The 17756-nt window shown below is 39.6% G+C and overlaps 1 protein-coding gene across 5 annotated transcripts in view; it reads right to left on the bottom strand.

The window, feature by feature from the left end:
* Nucleotides 1-16022: 16022 nt before the first annotated feature.
* The window catches only part of CUL4B (cullin 4B), a 51780-nt gene continuing 50046 nt past the window's right edge, over nt 16023-17756 (bottom strand). For all 5 annotated transcript variants that reach the window (XM_013061238.2, XM_045068243.1, XM_004762057.3 and 2 more), the window contains one exon: nt 16023-17182. In XM_013061238.2, the coding sequence (XP_012916692.1) occupies nt 17087-17182 (96 nt within the window). In that variant the 3' untranslated portion in view covers nt 16023-17086. The remainder of the gene's footprint in view (nt 17183-17756) is intronic.

Genomic DNA, 17756 nt, shown 5'->3' with positions numbered 1-17756 from the left:
AAGGTGTACACTCCAACCCAGGCTGGATACAAAAGTTGGGGGGTTCAGTACAAAAAAAATAGATGCCTGGGTCGCCTGAGTGGCTCATTCATTAAGCGTCTGCCTTCGGCTCAGGTCATGATCCCTGGGTCCTGTGATGGAGCGCTGCCTCTCTACTCAGTGGGGAGTCTGCTTCTCCCTCTGCTTGCTGCTCCCCTGCTTGTGCCTTCTCTCTGACGAATAAATTAATAAAATCTTAAGAAAAAGGGTAGGGGGTCCTGATTCAAAAGGCAGGGAAGAAGTTTCCCTTTCTCCCAGTCGCTCAACCTGTCATGGTGATTTTTTAAAAAGATTTTTTTGTTTTTATTCATTTATTTGACAGAGAGATCACAAGTAGGCAGAGAGGCAGGCAGAGAGGGGAGGGGGAGGAAGCAGGCTCCCTGCCAAGCAGAGAGCCTGATGTGGGGCTTGATCCCAGGACCCTGAGATCATGACCTGAGCCAAAGGCAGAGGCTTAATCTACTGAGCCTCCCAGGCGCCCCTAAAAAGATTTTCTTTATTTATTTGTCAGAGAGAGAGAGAGCAGAGAGAGCACACAAGCAGAGGGAGCAGCAGGCAGAGGGAGAAGCAGGCTCCCCGCTGAGCAAGGAGCCCCACGCAGGACTGGATCCTGGGACCCCAGGATCATGACCGAAGCCAAAGGTAGACACTTAACCGACTGAGCCACCCAGGCATCCCTGTCATGGTAATTTTTTTATGTGCTATTTATTGTTGCATTCCTCAGGCATGAGACCCTTTCAGGGCAAATGCAGACCCTCAGAGGTGCCCAGAAGCCATGCCCTCTGACAAGGCATGACACGCACGCTTAGTGCACACCCGCTGCTGGCTTCCCCCTCACGCCAGCTGCCGTATCACTGCCCCAGGGAAGATGAGCAAGGAATTTGCACTTCCCATAAATCTGACACCCCCAACGACTGTGGATGAGTAGCCCTCAGGGGTACTGAAAACTCTGGGCCAGGATGATTTGGAACCTGGATAAAAGGAGGCAAGAGGTTTATCCCTGTGGATCTTCTGCTGAATGTACCATGGGCTGCCGGCCTGCGACACGATGCTCACCACCATGCCCTGCCCTGATACACCATAGGGACAGACACCTAATTCTGACTCTCTCTATGCCCAGGCCCGTCCCCACTAGAGACAAGAGGGTGGCATTAGTTGCTGGGCAAGGGAAGAGAGGGGGAGGCTGAGGTGCCAGAGGGTGAGGGAACCTGTCCCAGAGAAGCAGTGAGACAGAGGGGAAGAGGGCCGTGCGTGAACCCTGGTCCCAAGCCTTTAGTGCATGCGCTGCAGCCCCATGGGCCTTCACTTACAAAACACACATTTGAAGATAAAATTATAAGGAATTTAAAGATGGTGACCACAGAGCATTAAATCCAAACACGGGCCCTTTGGGGTTTGCGGCCCTGTGCCAGTTGCTTGGGCTACCAGTCTGTGAAGCTGTTCCTATTTACTAGGGAGGGGGAACCAAGACAGCCTGGCAGACTTCCTGAATTAAGGAGACACGGCTGAGCATCTGGAGATACCAAGGCAGCTAGAGCACGTAAGAAAGAAGAGCAGAGGGGAGAGAACTGCACAGAGGGAGAACTCCAAAGATCTGCAGATGGTGTCCCTCAAATATTCAGCAGAGTACTAAGCAGCGGGCGCCTGGGCGCCAGTTGGTTAAGCGACTGCCTTCAGCTCAAGTCATGATCTTGGAGTCTCAGGATCAAGTCCCGCATCGGGCTCCCTGCTCACTAGAGAGTTGCTTCTGCCTCTGACCTTACCCCCTCTCATGCTCTCTCTTTCATTCTAATAAATAAATAAAACTTTACAAAGGAGTGCTAAGTAGTGCATTCATGTGAGAAAACTACCAGGGACAGGGGAAGAACCATCTGAAAGAATTAGAGGACACAGTGCCTAGTGCACACACAAGGCCAGAAACAGTGCCTGATCCCACCAGCCGGAATGGAACAACCTCATGATTTACAGGGCACCAAATAGAGTACAGCTAGGTCTTGCCTGAGTAGTGCAGAATACTATGAAGAAGCTCAAGAAGATTTATAGGAATACAAAAAGATTCAAGACCCAACATAATAAAATTGACAGTGCCTGGTATCCAATCAAAATCATAAATGAGGCAAGTAAATACAAGCCATAATGAGAATAATCAATTTATCAAAAACAAAGCAGAAATGTTAGAATGAGCAGAGAAGAATATTAAAACAGTTATAAGTATATTCCATATGTTTACAAAATGAAGTAGAGACTTGGAAGATAGGCAAAAGCAAGAAAATAAAAGTAAACAAAGGGGACCACATCAAACTAAAAAGCTTCTGCACAGCAAAGGAAACCAGCAACAAAATGAAAAGGCAATCTACTGGGGCGCCTGGGTGGCTCAGTGGTTAAATCCTCTGCCTTCAGCTCGGGTCGTGATCTCAGGGTCCTGGGATCGAGCCCCACATCGGGCTCTCTGCTCAGCGGGGAGCCTGCTTCCTCCCCTCTCTCTGCCTGCATCTCTGCCTTCTTGTGATTTCTGCCTGTCAAATAAATAAATAAATAAAATAAAATCTTTAAAAAAAAAAAGAAAGAAAGAAAAGGCAATCTACTGAATGGGAGAAGATATTTGCAAATCATGCATCTAAGAAGGGGTTAATACATCCAAAATATATAAAAACTCATACAACTCAGTAAGCAAAAACCAAAACTAAACAATCTAAAAAAGTGGGCAGAGGAACTGAATAGACATTTTTCCAAAGACATACGAATGGCCAACAGGTACACGAAAAGGTGCTCAACATCACCAGTGATCAGGGAAATGCAAATCCAAACCACAGTGAGTTATCACTGTGTACCTATTAGGACTATCATCAAAAAGACAAGTGATAACAAGTGTTGCGGAGGATGTGGCGAACAGGGAACCAGCCTGCATTGTTGGTGGGAATGTAAATTTGTGCAGCCAATATAGAAAACAGTATGGAGGTTCCTCAAAAATTTAAAAACAGAACTACAGTAGTTCCCCTGAGATAAGTCAGAAAAAAAGATTTAAAATATATATACAAATGTATATATATAATATATACAATAAATATAAAATTTTATACATTATATAAAATAATTTTTTCATTTATTCAGCAAGTATTTTTCACCTACTGTGGTAGACTGACTGTCTATCCAACATAACATCCAAATCCCTAAAATGTATGTCACCTTCTGTGTAAAAAGGGTTTTTGCATGTCAGATTAAGGAGTTTGAGATGAGATTATTTTGAATTATCTGAGTGGCTCCAAAATGCCATCACAAGTGTCCCGATAGGAGAGAGGCAGAGGGAGATTACAAAGGAGAAAGCCATATGATACAAGCAGAGTCAGAGAAGGTGCTATGCTGCTAGCTTTGAAGATGGAAGGAAGGGGACAAGAGCCAAGGACTGCCAGGAATGCCACTTCAGTATCTAACACTGGAAATGCCAAGGAAACTGATTTTCCCTTAGAGCCTCTGCAGGGTGTATGGCTTGCCAACTCTTTGGTTTCAGCCCGGTGAAGCTATTTCCAGCTTCTGGCCTCTATAACTGTGAGAGAAATAATTTCTGTGAGTTTAAGTCACCAAATTTGTAATTTTTTGTACAGCAGCCACAGGAAACAAATGCAACTATTATGGCTAGACACTGCTCTGTGTTTGAGATGATCAAGGAACAAAACGAAGGCCTCTACCTTGATGGAGCTTAAACTCTACTCTAGTGGAGTAAACAGACAATATACCATATGCATATTAAACAAGTAAATTGATATTTTAAATACAGTGGCTATGGTAGGCCTCATTGAGGAAGTGGTGTCTGAGCAGACTTTTAATTTGGTGTTTATTTAAAAAATGAGAACAAAACTAAAATACTGCCTACTACCTTGTAAGCTGGGAAAGAGATGATTATTATCTCAAGTGCTCTAATATCCACATATTATTTGGAAGAACTGGTATTAACTTGAAACTTGTTAAACATACATGCTAACATATCAAGGGTCATCAATGAAAGAACAGAGATAGAATGTATAATCTCCAAATTAATAGTGGGGGGAAAATGGAACAAGAAAATAAAATTCAATTTTTTTAAGCTGAGAAAGGAGAAAAAGCAAAGGAAATTAGAACAGATAGATAGCAACCAGTAAGATGTTAGAAACAAATACAAATAAATGTGACCTCAGAGATGCAAACGGATATAATATGCCAGTTAAAGGAGGTTGTCAAATAAGGGGAAGAAAGGGAAAATCCCCCTAATATGGAAAGATACTCCTAAAATATGAGAACACAGAAAGGCTGACAGTTAAACGATGAAGAAATATACCAAGCAAATACTAGCCAAAAGCCTGAGTAGTTCTACTAAGGTAAGTCAAAACAGAATTTAAAATGCATTGTTTGGAACTGAGAAGGTCACTACAGCAAGATAAAAGGTGGGGCAATGTAACGTTCCTTCCTCAATTTTTGATAGGTTAAAACTAAAGACAAAAAATTAATAATACAGAATGTTCAAAGAACCTAGTTAGCAAACTTGGTTGGAAACTGCTATGAATATTCACGTACAAGTCTTCTAGTGCACTCGGAGCAGGCTTCTCCATTGTGAAGGTGGAATGCTTGATCATAGGGTTTGTATATTTTCAGAGAAGACTACAGATAGAATTCAAGTTCTGTGTACCCCTCTACCTTATTCTCCTTCACCCTTCCCCAAGAGATCACCACGGTCCTGGAAGTGCTGTTTATCATTCTAAAGCAATTTCAAAATGTACTAGTTCACATGTTTATGTGTAGCCCTTAAACATTATAAAGTATTATTTATACTTTAAAAAAGGAATTTTAATTATTTACTTCTTATAAGTTATTTAAAATTTATATAAATCGGGGGGCGCCAAGCTGGCTGTCAGAAGATCATGTGACTCTTGATCGCAGGGTTGTGAGTTCAGGCCCCACACTGGGTATGGAGATTACTAAAAGAAAATAAACTTAAAAAACTAAAGCTTATGGGGGCACCTGGGTGGCTCAGTCATTAAGCATCTGCCTTCAGCTCAGGTCATGATGCCAGGGTCCTGGGATCAAGCCCCACAAGCAGGCTCCCTGCTCAGTGGGGAGCCTGCTTCTCCCACTCCCCCTGCTTGTATTCCCTCTCTCCCTGTGTTTCTCTATCAAACAAACAAACAACTAAATAAATAAATAATCTTGAGGGGGAAAAATTGCTTAGTTTTAAGATGTGGGCACCTTTGACTTTACAAAACACTACCATGTTACGTTTCCAAGTAGTTTGTGCCAATTTATATCACCACCATCAAGTTTACATTGCTGATAACTGTCATCTAATATCAAGACTTTTCCATGTTTGCCAATCTGATGCATGTGAAATTGGACCTGTTTTATTTTGTGTCCCTATGATTAGATTATCTTATAAATTCATTGGCTGCTAGGGCTTCCTCTTCTATGAAAAGCCTATTCATACTCTTTGCTCAGTCTCCTGTTTTTCTTACTTATAAAGTTTGTAATGTATGCACAGTAAGGTTCATTTTGGTGTATACTTCCACGTTTTAACAAATGCAATGTGTAACTCCACAATTAAGATACAAAATAGTTCTGTTGACTCCTGAGATTCCCTTTTACTGTCCTCTTTGTGGTCAAGTGCCTCTCCCCACACCAACCCATGCTAATCATTACTCAGTTTTCTACTCCTCGTTTTGCGTATTGCACGATGTAATGTAGAAGGAATTATACCATATGCAGCCTTTTGATTCTAGCTTTTTTTCACTTAACATAATGCATAGGAGAGCCACATTACTGAATGTACTAATAGCGTGTTCCTTTTATTTTTTTTAAAGTAAGCTCTACAACCAAATTGAACTCTCAACCCTGAGATCAAGAACCATATGCTCTATCAACATCCTGAGCCAGCCAGATCCCCCAGTAATTTGTTCCTTTAAATTGCCAAGCAGTATTAGTATTCCATTGCATGTATGTACCAACCACTTGTTTATTCACCAGCGGGACAGCTTGATTGCTTTAAGTTTTTGGTAATTATAAATAAAATTACTGCATTTACATATAGGCTTGTGTAAACATAAGTTTTCATTCCTCTTTGGTAAATTAGGAGTAGGATTTCTTTAATTTTAATATGCATACATAAGAGAGTCCCTTCTTCTGAACAGAGGCCTTACTACATTTATATCCCGAGCTCTTTCCATCTTCTGTTAGCTTGTTTAGTGGCTTAGTGCCAATCTTATTTTTACCTGCCCCAACAAAAATAGTCATTTTACTTTTAGTCCATGTTTATTTGAATGTATGAACATTTCAACAATTAATGTGATCACCATTTCTTCTTGCATCCCACTCACTTCTAAACAGCACATTTTAATGATCTGCTTTGGAACGATAAATTGGATTAAGTGAACAAAATGTTCTAGTATTATGACAGAACCTGGTATCTCCAAAATACATATTCTTGGATGATAGAACCTAATCATCTATTTCATGTAGGATGCTACACACTGGTCCAGAACAATTGACTTTTCTAGTCCACTTCAGCTGTGAAGGAGATGACCTTCTGTTTATTATTGCCTACATAAGAGACGAGGGAGAAGGCTAACAGATGCCCCTTGAACCTCACTTCAGGATCCTCGAAGTTTTCATGCTACTCTTGTCTATGTTTTAGGACAGACATGTAGGTCTGATTCTGGGGAAATTTGTCTTTGCTTTTTTGGGGTGTTATCTTTTTTAAAATCTAGCAAATTCCATACTGCCCTTTTAAATATGTTAACCGCTGTGAAGAAGTTCCCATTATTTTTTTCAGACAATTATCTTTTAAAAATGTTTTCATAAGAGGGGCACCTGGGTGGCTCAGTGGGTTAAGCCTCTGCCTTCGGCTCAGGTCATGATCCCAGGGTCCTGGGATCGAGCCCCACATCGGGCTCTCTGCTCTGCAGGGAGCCTGCTTCCTCCTCTCTCTGCCTGCCTCTCTGCCTACTTGTGATCTCTGTCAGATAAATAAAGAAAAAATCTAAAAAAAAAAAGTTTTCATAAGATATTAACATACCAATGATTTAAATAAATCAACAGTGAAATAGATGTGCTTAATAAAAACTGGCAAATGTTTTTGTTTCGGTATTTATGTACGTGTGTGTGTGTGTATGTATGTTCTTATAGTTATCTATTTATCTACTTATTTATTTAGTAGGCTCTACACCCAGCGTGGAGCCCAATGCGGGGCCTGAACTCATGACCCCAATATCAACACCTTACCTGAGATCAAGAGTTAGACATTTAACCAACTGAGCCAACCTGGTGCCCCTGGAAAAGGTTTTAAAAAATAGCTTTTGGGGTGCCTGGTTAGCACAGTCATTAGGGTTTCCTACTCTTGGTTTCCACATAGGTCATAATCTTGGGGTTGTGAGATCGAGCCCTACATTGGACTCCGTGTTCAACAGGGAGTCTGCTTCAGATTCTCTCCCTCTGCTTCTCCCCACATCCCCCCCGTGCAAGTGCTAATAATTAAATAAAATCTTTGAAAAAATAACTCTGACATAGAAGAAGAAAATACCTTTATGTATAGCAGGGAGTTTTAATCAACACAAAACAGTTAAATACCTGAAAACAACTCACTCTTTGATAATTATTTTCAACTTAATGCCTTACTGGTTACTTAAGACTGATTTAGGAAAGATAAAAGACATTACCTCTATGTCAACGGGCATACAATGTATAAAGATATAATTTGTGAAAATAACCACACAAAGGAGGAGGTTAGAGTTGTATAGAACAGTTTCTGTATCCCACTGTAGCTAAGCTGGTTACTAATTCATATTAGTTTGTTGTAAATTTAAGATGTCAACTGCAATCTCCTAACCACCAAGAAAATAAGTAAAATGACAGAGAAAAAAGGAATGAGAAGGGAATAATACATATTGATGTATTACATAAAAAAACATGTATTACAAAAAAACCCACACAAACAATGTATCACACAAAAAAATCAAACACAAAAGACAGTAATAAAGGTGTTGAGAAACAAAAGATGTAAGATGTATAGCAAACAAATAGCAAAATGGCAGTTTTATCAGTCATTACTTTAAATGCAAATGGCTTAAACTCTCCAATCAAAAAGAGGCAGAGATTGAAAAAATGGATTAAAAAAAAATTAACTATAGGCTGTTTATAGATACTTGCTTTAGATCCCAAAACATAAATAGGTTGAAAGAGGAAAAAGGGATAAAGATATTACATGCAAATAGTAACCAAAAGAGAGCTAGAATGGCTCTATTACTATCAGACAAAATAAACTTTTAAGTAAAAAAGTGTACAAGAGGGGCACCTGGGTGGCTCAGTGGATTAAGCCTCTGCCTTCGGCTCAGGTCATGATCTCAGGGTCCTGAGATCGAGCCCCGCATCGGGCTCTCTGCTCGGCAGGAAGCCTGCTTCCTCCTTTCTCTCTGCCTGCCTCTCTGCCTACTTGTGATCTCTCTCTGTCAAAAAAAAAAGTGTACAAGAGACAGAGCAATAATATATATTAAAAGGTCAACCCATCAAAAAGAACAATTTTTATATATAAACACCTAACAGAGTCCCAACGTACAAGAAGCAGAAATTTAAAGAATAGAAGGAAGAAACAGTTCTATGATAACAGCTGAAGACTTCAATACCCCACTTTCAATAATGAATACAAGAAGAAGGTCAATAATAGAACAGGACTTAAACACTATGTACACTCTTAAGTCCACATGGAGTATTCATTCTCCTGGAAAAATCTATGTTAGGCCACAAAACAAGTCTCAATAAATTAAAAAAAAGACTCAATCACACACAGGATCTTCTCTGACCACAATGAAAAACCTAGAAATCAGTAACGGAAGTGAATAGTTCACAATATGTAAAAATTACATAACACACTCTTAAATTACAAATATATCAAAAAAGAAACCACAATGGAAATTAAAAAGTGCTGAGATAAATGAAAATACTGTATTAAAACTTAATGAGATACAGCAAAAATAGCGCCAACAGGAGAATGCATAACTCTAAGTGCCTACACTAAAAAATTTCAGATCAGGGGCACCTGGATGGCTCAGTGGGTTAAAGCCTCTGCCTTCAGCTCAGGTCATGATCCCAGAGTCCTGGGATCAAGCCCCACATCGGGCTCCCTGCTTTGCAAGAAGCTTGCTTCTTCCTCTCTCTCTCTCTCTGCCTATCTCTCTGCCTACTTGTGATCTCTGTCTGTGAAACAAATAAATAAAATAAAATAAAAAATTTCAAATCAATAAGCTAACTTTTATACCTTGAAGAACTAGAAAAAGAGGAGCAAACTAAACTCAGAGCTAACAGAGGGAAGTAAATAATAGAGATTAGAGTGGAAATAACCAAAGAACAGAAAAGCAAAGGAAAAAAGCAACAAAGTCAAAAGTTGGCTCTTTGAAAAGATCAACAAAACAGATAAGCCTTTAGCTAGACTAAGAAAAAGAGAGTAAGCTCCAACTGCTAAAAATCAGTAATGAAGGTAGGACATTACTACCAACCTTACAGAAACGAAAAGGATGAAAAAAATGCTATGAACAATTGTACACCAATGCATTGGATAACCAAGATAAAATCAACAAATTCCTAGAAACAAAATACTAAAAATGACTCAAGAAGAAATAGAATACCTGAAAGATCTATAAGAGAAGAGACAGAATAATTAAAAATTTCCCCTTAGAGAAAAGCTCAGGACCAGATGGCTCCACTGGTGAATTCTATTAAGCATCGAATTAACACCAATCCTTCTCAAAGTCTTCCAAAAATAGAAGAGGAAATAATACTTTGTAACTCCTTCTATTGAGAGAAAAGCCAAAGACACAAAGATACAGACCAGTCAATATCCCTTATGAATATATAATGCAGAAATCCTTATCAATGGGCTCCTGAGTGGTTAAGTTGGTTAAGCATCTGCCTGTGGCTCAGGTCATAATCCAGGGTTTCTGGGACTGACTCCACATCAGGCTCCCTGCTCAGCGCAGAACCTGCTTGTCCCTCTCCCTTTGCCACTCCCCCTGCTTGTGCTCTTGTTCTCTGTCAAATAAATGAAATCTTTATTTTTTAAAAAAGATTTTGTTTATTTATTTGACAGAGATCACAAGTAGGCAGAGAGAGGCAGGCGGGGTGGGGGGAGTAGGCTCCCTGCTCAGCAGAGAGCCCAAAGTGGGACTCGATTCCAGAACCCTGAGAGATCATGACCTGAGCTGAAAGCAAAGGCTCAACCCACTGAGCCACACGGTGTCCCTAAATAAGTAAAATCTTTTAAGAAAATCATAAAAATTACTAGGCAAACCAAATTAAGCAACATATTAAAAGAATTATACACCAGGGCGCCTGGGTGGCTCAGTGGGTTAAACCTCTGCCTTCGGCTCAGGTCATGATCCCAGAGTCCTGGGATCGAGCCCTGCATCGGGCTCTCTTCTCAGAGGGAGCCTGCTTCCTCCTCTCTCTCTCTGCCTGCTTTTCTGCCTACTTGTGATCTCTGTCAAAATAAATAAAATCTTTTTAAAAAAAGAATTATACATCATGATCAAGTGGGATTTATGTCAGGAATGCAAGGGTGGTTCAAAATATGAAAACCAACAAAATGTAATATACCAGTTTAATAGAACAAAGGAAAAAAGCCACAGCTGTCTTAATTGATGCAGAAAAAGCATTTTACAAAATACAACAATCTTTAATGATAGACAGAAAACTATGAACAGAAGGAAACTTCCTTGGATGCCTGGGTGGCTCAGTCAGTTAAGTGTCTGCCTTCCATTCAGGTCATGATCCCAGGGTCCTGGGATTGAGTCCTGCATGGGGCTCCCTACTCAGTGGAGAGCCTGTTTCTCCATCTCTCTCTGCCTGCTGCTCTGCCTACTTGAGCTATCTGTCAAATAAATAAATAAAATCTTTTAAAAAGAAGAAGAAAAAACTTCCTCAACATTACAGTATTTGTGAACCCCCCACGGCTAGTATCATTCTCAATGGTGGAAGACTGAAAGCTGTCCCCTCTAAGATGAGTAACAAGACAAGGATCCCTGCTTTAGCCACTTCTATTCAACATTATAGTGGAAGCTCCACACAGAGAAATTAGGCAACAAAAACAAATAAAACATACCCAAATTGGAAAGGAAAAGGTAAAATTACCTCTTTGTAGAAAATGAAGATGCTATATATAAAAAATCCTTAAAAATCCACAAAAATATGTTAAAACTGGCAAACAAATTCGGCAAAGTTGTAGGGTGTAAGATCAACACATAAAAACTGTATATGGGGTGCCTGCCTGGCTCAGTCAGCAGAGCATGTGACTCTCGATCTCAGGGCTGTGAGTTCAGTCCCTTGTTAGTGTAGTGTAGAGATTATTTAAAAATAAAATCTCTGGGACGCCTGGGTGGCTCAGTTGGTTAAGCAGCTGCCTTCGGCTCAGGTCATGATCCCAGCGTCCTGGGATCGAGTCCCACATCGGGCTCCTTGCTCCGCAGGGAGCCTGCTTCTCCCTCTGACTCTGCCTTCCACTCTGTCTGCCTGCGCTCGCTCTCGCTTGCTCTCTCTCTGACAAATAAATAAATAAAATCTTTAAAAAAAAAAAAAAAAAAAAAAAAAAAAAATAAAATCTCTTAAAAAATTGTATATCCTAGGGGCACCTGGGTGGCTCAGTTAAGTATCTGTCTTCGGCTCAGGTCATGATTCCAGAGTCTTGGGATCAAGCCCATGTCAAGCCCTGCATGTGGTGCTTAGCAGGGAGTCTGCTTCTCCTTCTTCCTTTTCCCCTCCCTCTGCTCCTCCTCTCTCGCTCGTTCTCTCAAATAAAATCTTCCAAAAATTGTATATGCTAGCAATGAACAATCTGAGAACTAAACTAAGAAAACAATTCCATTTATAACAAAGCCGAAAAGAACAAAATACATAGAATACATTTAGCCAGGATGATTTAAAAGACTTATATGGTGAAAAGTACAAAATATAACTGAAAAAAATTCTTTTTTTTTAAAGATTCATTCATTGTAGAGAGAAAGCACCGGGGCAGCACATGAGCCAGGGGAGGGGCAAAGGGACTTCAAGCACACTGCCTGCTGTGCACAGAACCCCACCCAGGGCCTGATCCCATGAGATCATGACCTGAGCTGAAACCAAGAGTTGGATGCCCAACCAACTGAGCCACCCAGGAGCCCCTACTGAAAGAAATTTCTTAAAGACCTAAAATAAGTGGTTTAAAAATGTAAAGACACTGGGGCTCCTGGGTGGCTCAGTCACGTAAACATATGACTCGATTTCAGCTTAAGTCATGATCTCAGGGTTGAGATCTAGTCCCATGTTGCACTCTGTGCTTCACGTGGAGCCTGCATAAGATTTTCTCTCCCTGGGGTGCCTGGGTGGCTCAGTCAGTTAAGCGTCTGCCTTTGGCTCAGGTCATGATCCCAGGGTCTTGGGATGGAGTCCCCCATCAGGTCCCTGCTTTTCCCTCTGCCCCTCCTCCAGCTTGTGTTCTCCCTGACAAATAAAAATTTTAAAAATGGTTAAAATGGTCGGGGCACCTGGGTGGCTCAGTGGTTTGGGCTGCTGCCTTTGGCTCGGGTCATGATCTCAGGGTCCTGGGATTGAGCCCCGCATCGGGCTCCCTGCTCCACAGGAAGCCTGCTTCCCTCTCTCTCTCTCTCTCTGCCTGCCTCTCTGCCTACTTGTGATCTCTGTCTTTCAAATAAATAAATAAAATCTTTTAAAAAAAATAAAAAATTTAAAAAATGGTTAAAATGGAAAATTTTGTGTAATTTACAAACCTTTTTAATTAAAGGTTTTAAAAAATTTTATTACAATTAGAGATTATGGGGCACATGAGTGGTTCAGTCAGTTAAGCATTTGACTTTTGATTTTGGCTCAGATCATGATCTCAGGTTTGTGAGATTGAGCCCCATGTTGTTTCCATGCTGGGTGTGAAGTGTGCTTAAGATTGTCTCACTCCTCCCTCTGCATCTCCCACACCCCCCCTCAAAAAAAAAATTAGAGGTTATGAGGGAGATATTTTTATAGCTATAGAACTATTACATTCTAATGTGTCTCCACAGTGTATTATATTCTGTATCAAATAAAAAATTTCTACACGGGACATCTGGGTAGCTCAGTCAGTTAAATGTCTGCCTTCAGCTTAGGTCATGATCCAGGGTCCTGGGATGGAGCCCTGTGTGGGGCTTCCCATGCAGTGGGGAGCCTGCTTCGCCCTCTCCCTCTGCCCCTCTCCCTGCTCATCCTCTCTCAAATAAATAAAATCCCCCCCCAAAAAAAGGTTCTACAAAAGAAAGGTAAGTTTTGTTTTATTTTACTCTGCTAGATGTAAATTCTAGGGATTGGGGTTTTTTCTGTAGTATGGGGCTTGAACTCACGACCCAGAAATCAAGAGTTTCATGCTTTACTGACTGAGCCAGGCAGGGGCCCCTAGGAATTGTTAAATATAAAAGTATACTATATGTCTGTTCAAAAAAAGAAATACCTATTTATAATAGCTAGGAAAATAAATGAACAAAATGTTATATTTGAATCAAGTGTTTCCAGGTGAACAAATTTTTCATTATTTAAATATAAAGCAAATTTTTGTAGGGAACTTGTACTGATTAATGAAGCATTAGCAAGGATACCATATAAAGCACAATTATGCGTCCCATTAGTACTGTTCTTTTCTTTTTAATGAACAGTATGTTTTGGCAAATTTATGTAGACAACAGAACAGAACATGTTTATAACACTTCATGCAGTTCACAGCATTAAACAGAATGGTCATTAAAACAAACAAAGAAACAGCTAATGTAAAAAAAGATTTATGGAGGGGCGCCTGGGTGGCTCAGTGGGTTAAGCCACTGCCTTCGGCTCAGGTCATGATCTCAGAGTCCTGGGATCGAGTCCCACATCGGGCTCTCTGCTCTGCAGGGAGCCTGCTTTCTCCTCTCCCTCTCTCTGCCTGCCTGTCTGCCTGCTTGTGATCTCTGTCTGTCAAATAAATAAATAAAATCTTTAAAAAAAAAAAAAAAGAAGCTTCTGAAAATCTTGAGACCCAGATGTCTAAGTAGAATAAACTGATTTCCTGAACTGTACACACATGTACAAGGTTAAGAATTTTCCAGAGTGGGACGCCTGGGTGGCTCAGCTGGTTAAGCGGCTGCCTTCAGCTCAGGTCATGATCCCAGCGTCCTGGGATAGAGTCCCGCATCGGGCTCCTTGCTCAGCCGGGAGCCTGCTTCTCCCTCTGCCTCTGCCTACCACTCTGTCTGCTTGTGCTCACTCTCGCTCCTCTCTCTCTCTGACAAATAAATAAATAAAATCTTAAAAAAAAAAAAAGAATTTTCCAGAGTATGGCTAGACATCATGGCAAGACTTCAAAAGACTCAGGAACTGGGTTAAAAAAGCTTGATTCCTGGCTTGGTAAGGTCCTTGATGTGCCTCTTACAATGAGAGTCTATCGCTCAGAAGTCATATTAATAGAAAAGGAAGATCAGGTGCCATTACTGAAATAAAAGTACTTAACCTTTTATTCTTCCCTCAATGTACATCTAGTTTCACATTAACTTTATAGAAACTATTTGACTATTGAATATTTGAATGAATGAAATTCGAATGAAATAGTGTTTATACTTACACTTGATTTTTCTAAAATATGACATTTAAGAATGGATACTCACCTTGAGAACACCTGGGAATTGTACTCACCCTTTACCAATACCCTCCTCCATACTCCTATAGCATTACCACCAAACCACCACAAAAATAAAAAAGAGAAATTTTTAAAATAACAAAACTGACAGATGTGAATTCACTAAAATTATTAGGAAGATTTAAAGTTCTATGGTTTCACAACTTTCTTAAAATGCTTGAATTTTAAAGATCTCTAGAAACTTTTTTTAAATAAAAGTTTTATTGGAGAAAAATAGAACCACCACGTACACAGGGAAAAGAGCACAAAAATTTAACTGATACAGAACAACTGAAATTCACAATTACCCAATGTTGTTTGCAATTACTTTTCAATGTCTTAAACAGCTCCCCTCAACTTGTTTTTAAAATTCTTGCCAATTTTTCAGTTGAAACAGCATCAAGTTTTCAAAAAATTAAGAGCCTCAGGGAAGGGACCAGCTTTGAAGATAACAAAAGTGACACCAAGAGTCTCCTCCTAATAGGGACCAATTCTACCTAAAAATGCCTTAAGAGTAACTATTGAGTCTTGTGGAATAGTCTATATATCTCAGAGACCATCAGGGATGAATTAGGACATGGACATAAATGGTCCAGTGTAGAGAGAGGACAAACAGAATAGCTGCATTTCCTTGTCAGATGAGTTCATGCAAGGAAACCAGGGAGAAGCTGAGAAAATAGAGGCAATGGCTGCTCAAAAAGAATTAGGAAGGCATTCTAAATACCACATACTGTTAACAGTGTGCAAGTTGATGCAATTAGAGAGAAACGGGCAACTTTTTTTTATAACAGCTGGTCACAAATCTTGAGAATTCAAGAAAACAATCAATAGTAGACACAAGAGCCAAGTCTCCTCAGTTGACGGTTAGGACCTAGGTATTCTTCCAGACACCTCCAAACAGTCAAGAGAACATACTGCTGCCAAAAGCATCAAAGCAATTCTGATTTTTAAAAAATCCAAACAAAATTTTCTGCTTCTCCTCCAAGATCAGTTCCCTTCAAGGAAAAACAAGGAAGCAAAAAAAACAAAACAAAACAACCCAACCACCAAACCCACAAAACCAACCAACCAACCAACACCCCACGGATGCTAAAGAGAAGCCTTTTTACTCACATTACAAATTTGAGTAACAATACTTTTGCTATTTTCTATGTATGAACAATCCTAGGACATTCCCCTGAAAAGCAGATGTCCAGTGGCTATGAGAACTCTTCAAGAAATTTTGAAAGGAGTAAGATCAGCATAATACAGATTTTGAAATTCCCAACTAGGGGGTATATGGTGAAAATAAAGGAAGACCTTTACATCTATGTCTTTAGGAAGTTAGAAGGATGAAAGGTTTATTTAGCAAAACGGAGAGTTGGGGTGCTTCCCAAAAAAACTTTGGTAGAGAAAACAGGAATGCTAAATCCTAGGAAGCCTGTAACAATCTAATAATTGGTCCAAGTTGAAGATAAAACTGTCCAAACAACATTAAAGTCTAAAGGAAATTGAAAACTAGTTGATGAATTTTTGCTCTTATTAAAATTTACAAAACACATGGGTTTTGGTCTCTTTTGCAATATTCATATTGTTTTCATTTTTCGTATCAAGAGTTGGGTTTTTCTCTCCTACCATGTTCTTCTAGTACAGCTGATCAGCAATTTTCTATTTCAGCTATTTTTATAAGTACCTGTTAATCAGAACAGTAAACAGGGCTAAGCCATATACACACATCCCATGGTCACAAACAGAACATCTTAGGATGTGCATATACAAGAGATTATGTAAGCAACTGTCCCTCTACTTGAAAACTTGTTTCCAAATAAGTTTTTTTTAAACATCCCTTTCAGTGTAACAGAACATTACTTAGTAAAATATCAATAGCTATGACAACTTATTTTTCTTTTCAAGGGAAATCACAAAACAGGTGAACAACCAAGTCCAGGGTGGTTTTTCTATTTGATAAATACATCCAGAACTCTGTACAGTAAATAAAGTTTGCATGCAGTTTAAGTATCTTTAAATGACATTTTAAGCAAATAAACCCTTTGCTTCATAATTAATGGTGTATAAGAACCCCCCCTCCTTTTTTAATAGCCATTGGACCTCTTCCCCAGTTCCAAAGAGGAATCATGAAGACCAGGTACTTTCTTAAGAATTTTCTGCACATCATACTAAATAACATGCAAAGAGTTCAACAACATTCTTCTTAAAGGTTAAGTATTAACTCTTTAAATGGGCATGTTAACCACTGAAAAAGTCGACTCAACTATTTCCATTACACTGCTTCATTTGGTCATTGGTAGTATAAAAGAAGTCAAACAATATAGGATCAACAGGTTAGTTTATCCACTGGCTACTGTGTATGATACCAAATATTTGGAGGCCAAGGTTTTATGCGATATAATTGTACTGGTTTGGATTTTCTTTATCTCTTTCCATGTAGTCCCGATCAATTAAGGATTCTATTCTCTTCTTAAGATCAGCAGGCTGTAAGAGAAGGCAAATTTTCAGTGTAAACCTTATACATAGGCTCAAGCCATGTACCAATACCCCATTAAAAAAAAAGAAGTTTGGGCTCACTGATTTAATGTATTTAATCTCCCTATTTTTTAAAAGAGAAAAAGTATAATGAAATAAAACCAGATTAAGAAATATTTTTATACTATACATATACTGTCACATCTTGTCATATCATTACACAATACTTTGTTACTTTCTATCTTAAAGAGGTTTTTTGAGGGGTGCCTGGGTGGCTCAGTGGGTTAAAGCCTCTGTCTTGAGCTCAGGTCATGACCAGGGTTCTGGGATCGAGCCCCGCATTGGGCTCTCTGCTCAGCGGGGAGCCTGCTTCCCCCTCTCTCTCTGCCTACTTGTGATCTCTGTCTGTCAATTAAATAAACAAAATAAAAAAAAATCTTTAAAAAAAAAGAGGTCTTTTGAGAACCAGCTCTTCTCTGCACAAATACAAAAGACTAACTTAATCATAACTTTCACACAAGGAATACATCGTAGTTCGGAAAAACAGAATTGCTATTTAGTTTTGCCAACAGAGTTTGAGAAG

Source organism: Mustela putorius, unplaced genomic scaffold (genome assembly GCF_011764305.1).
Source record: "Mustela putorius furo isolate JIRA1106 unplaced genomic scaffold, ASM1176430v1.1 tig00003901_pilon_pilon_pilon, whole genome shotgun sequence".
In the NCBI taxonomy this organism is placed as follows: Eukaryota; Metazoa; Chordata; class Mammalia; order Carnivora; family Mustelidae; genus Mustela; species Mustela putorius.
The sequence above is the reverse complement of the archived record's forward strand: the minus strand, read 5'-3'. Positions and strand labels throughout refer to the sequence as shown.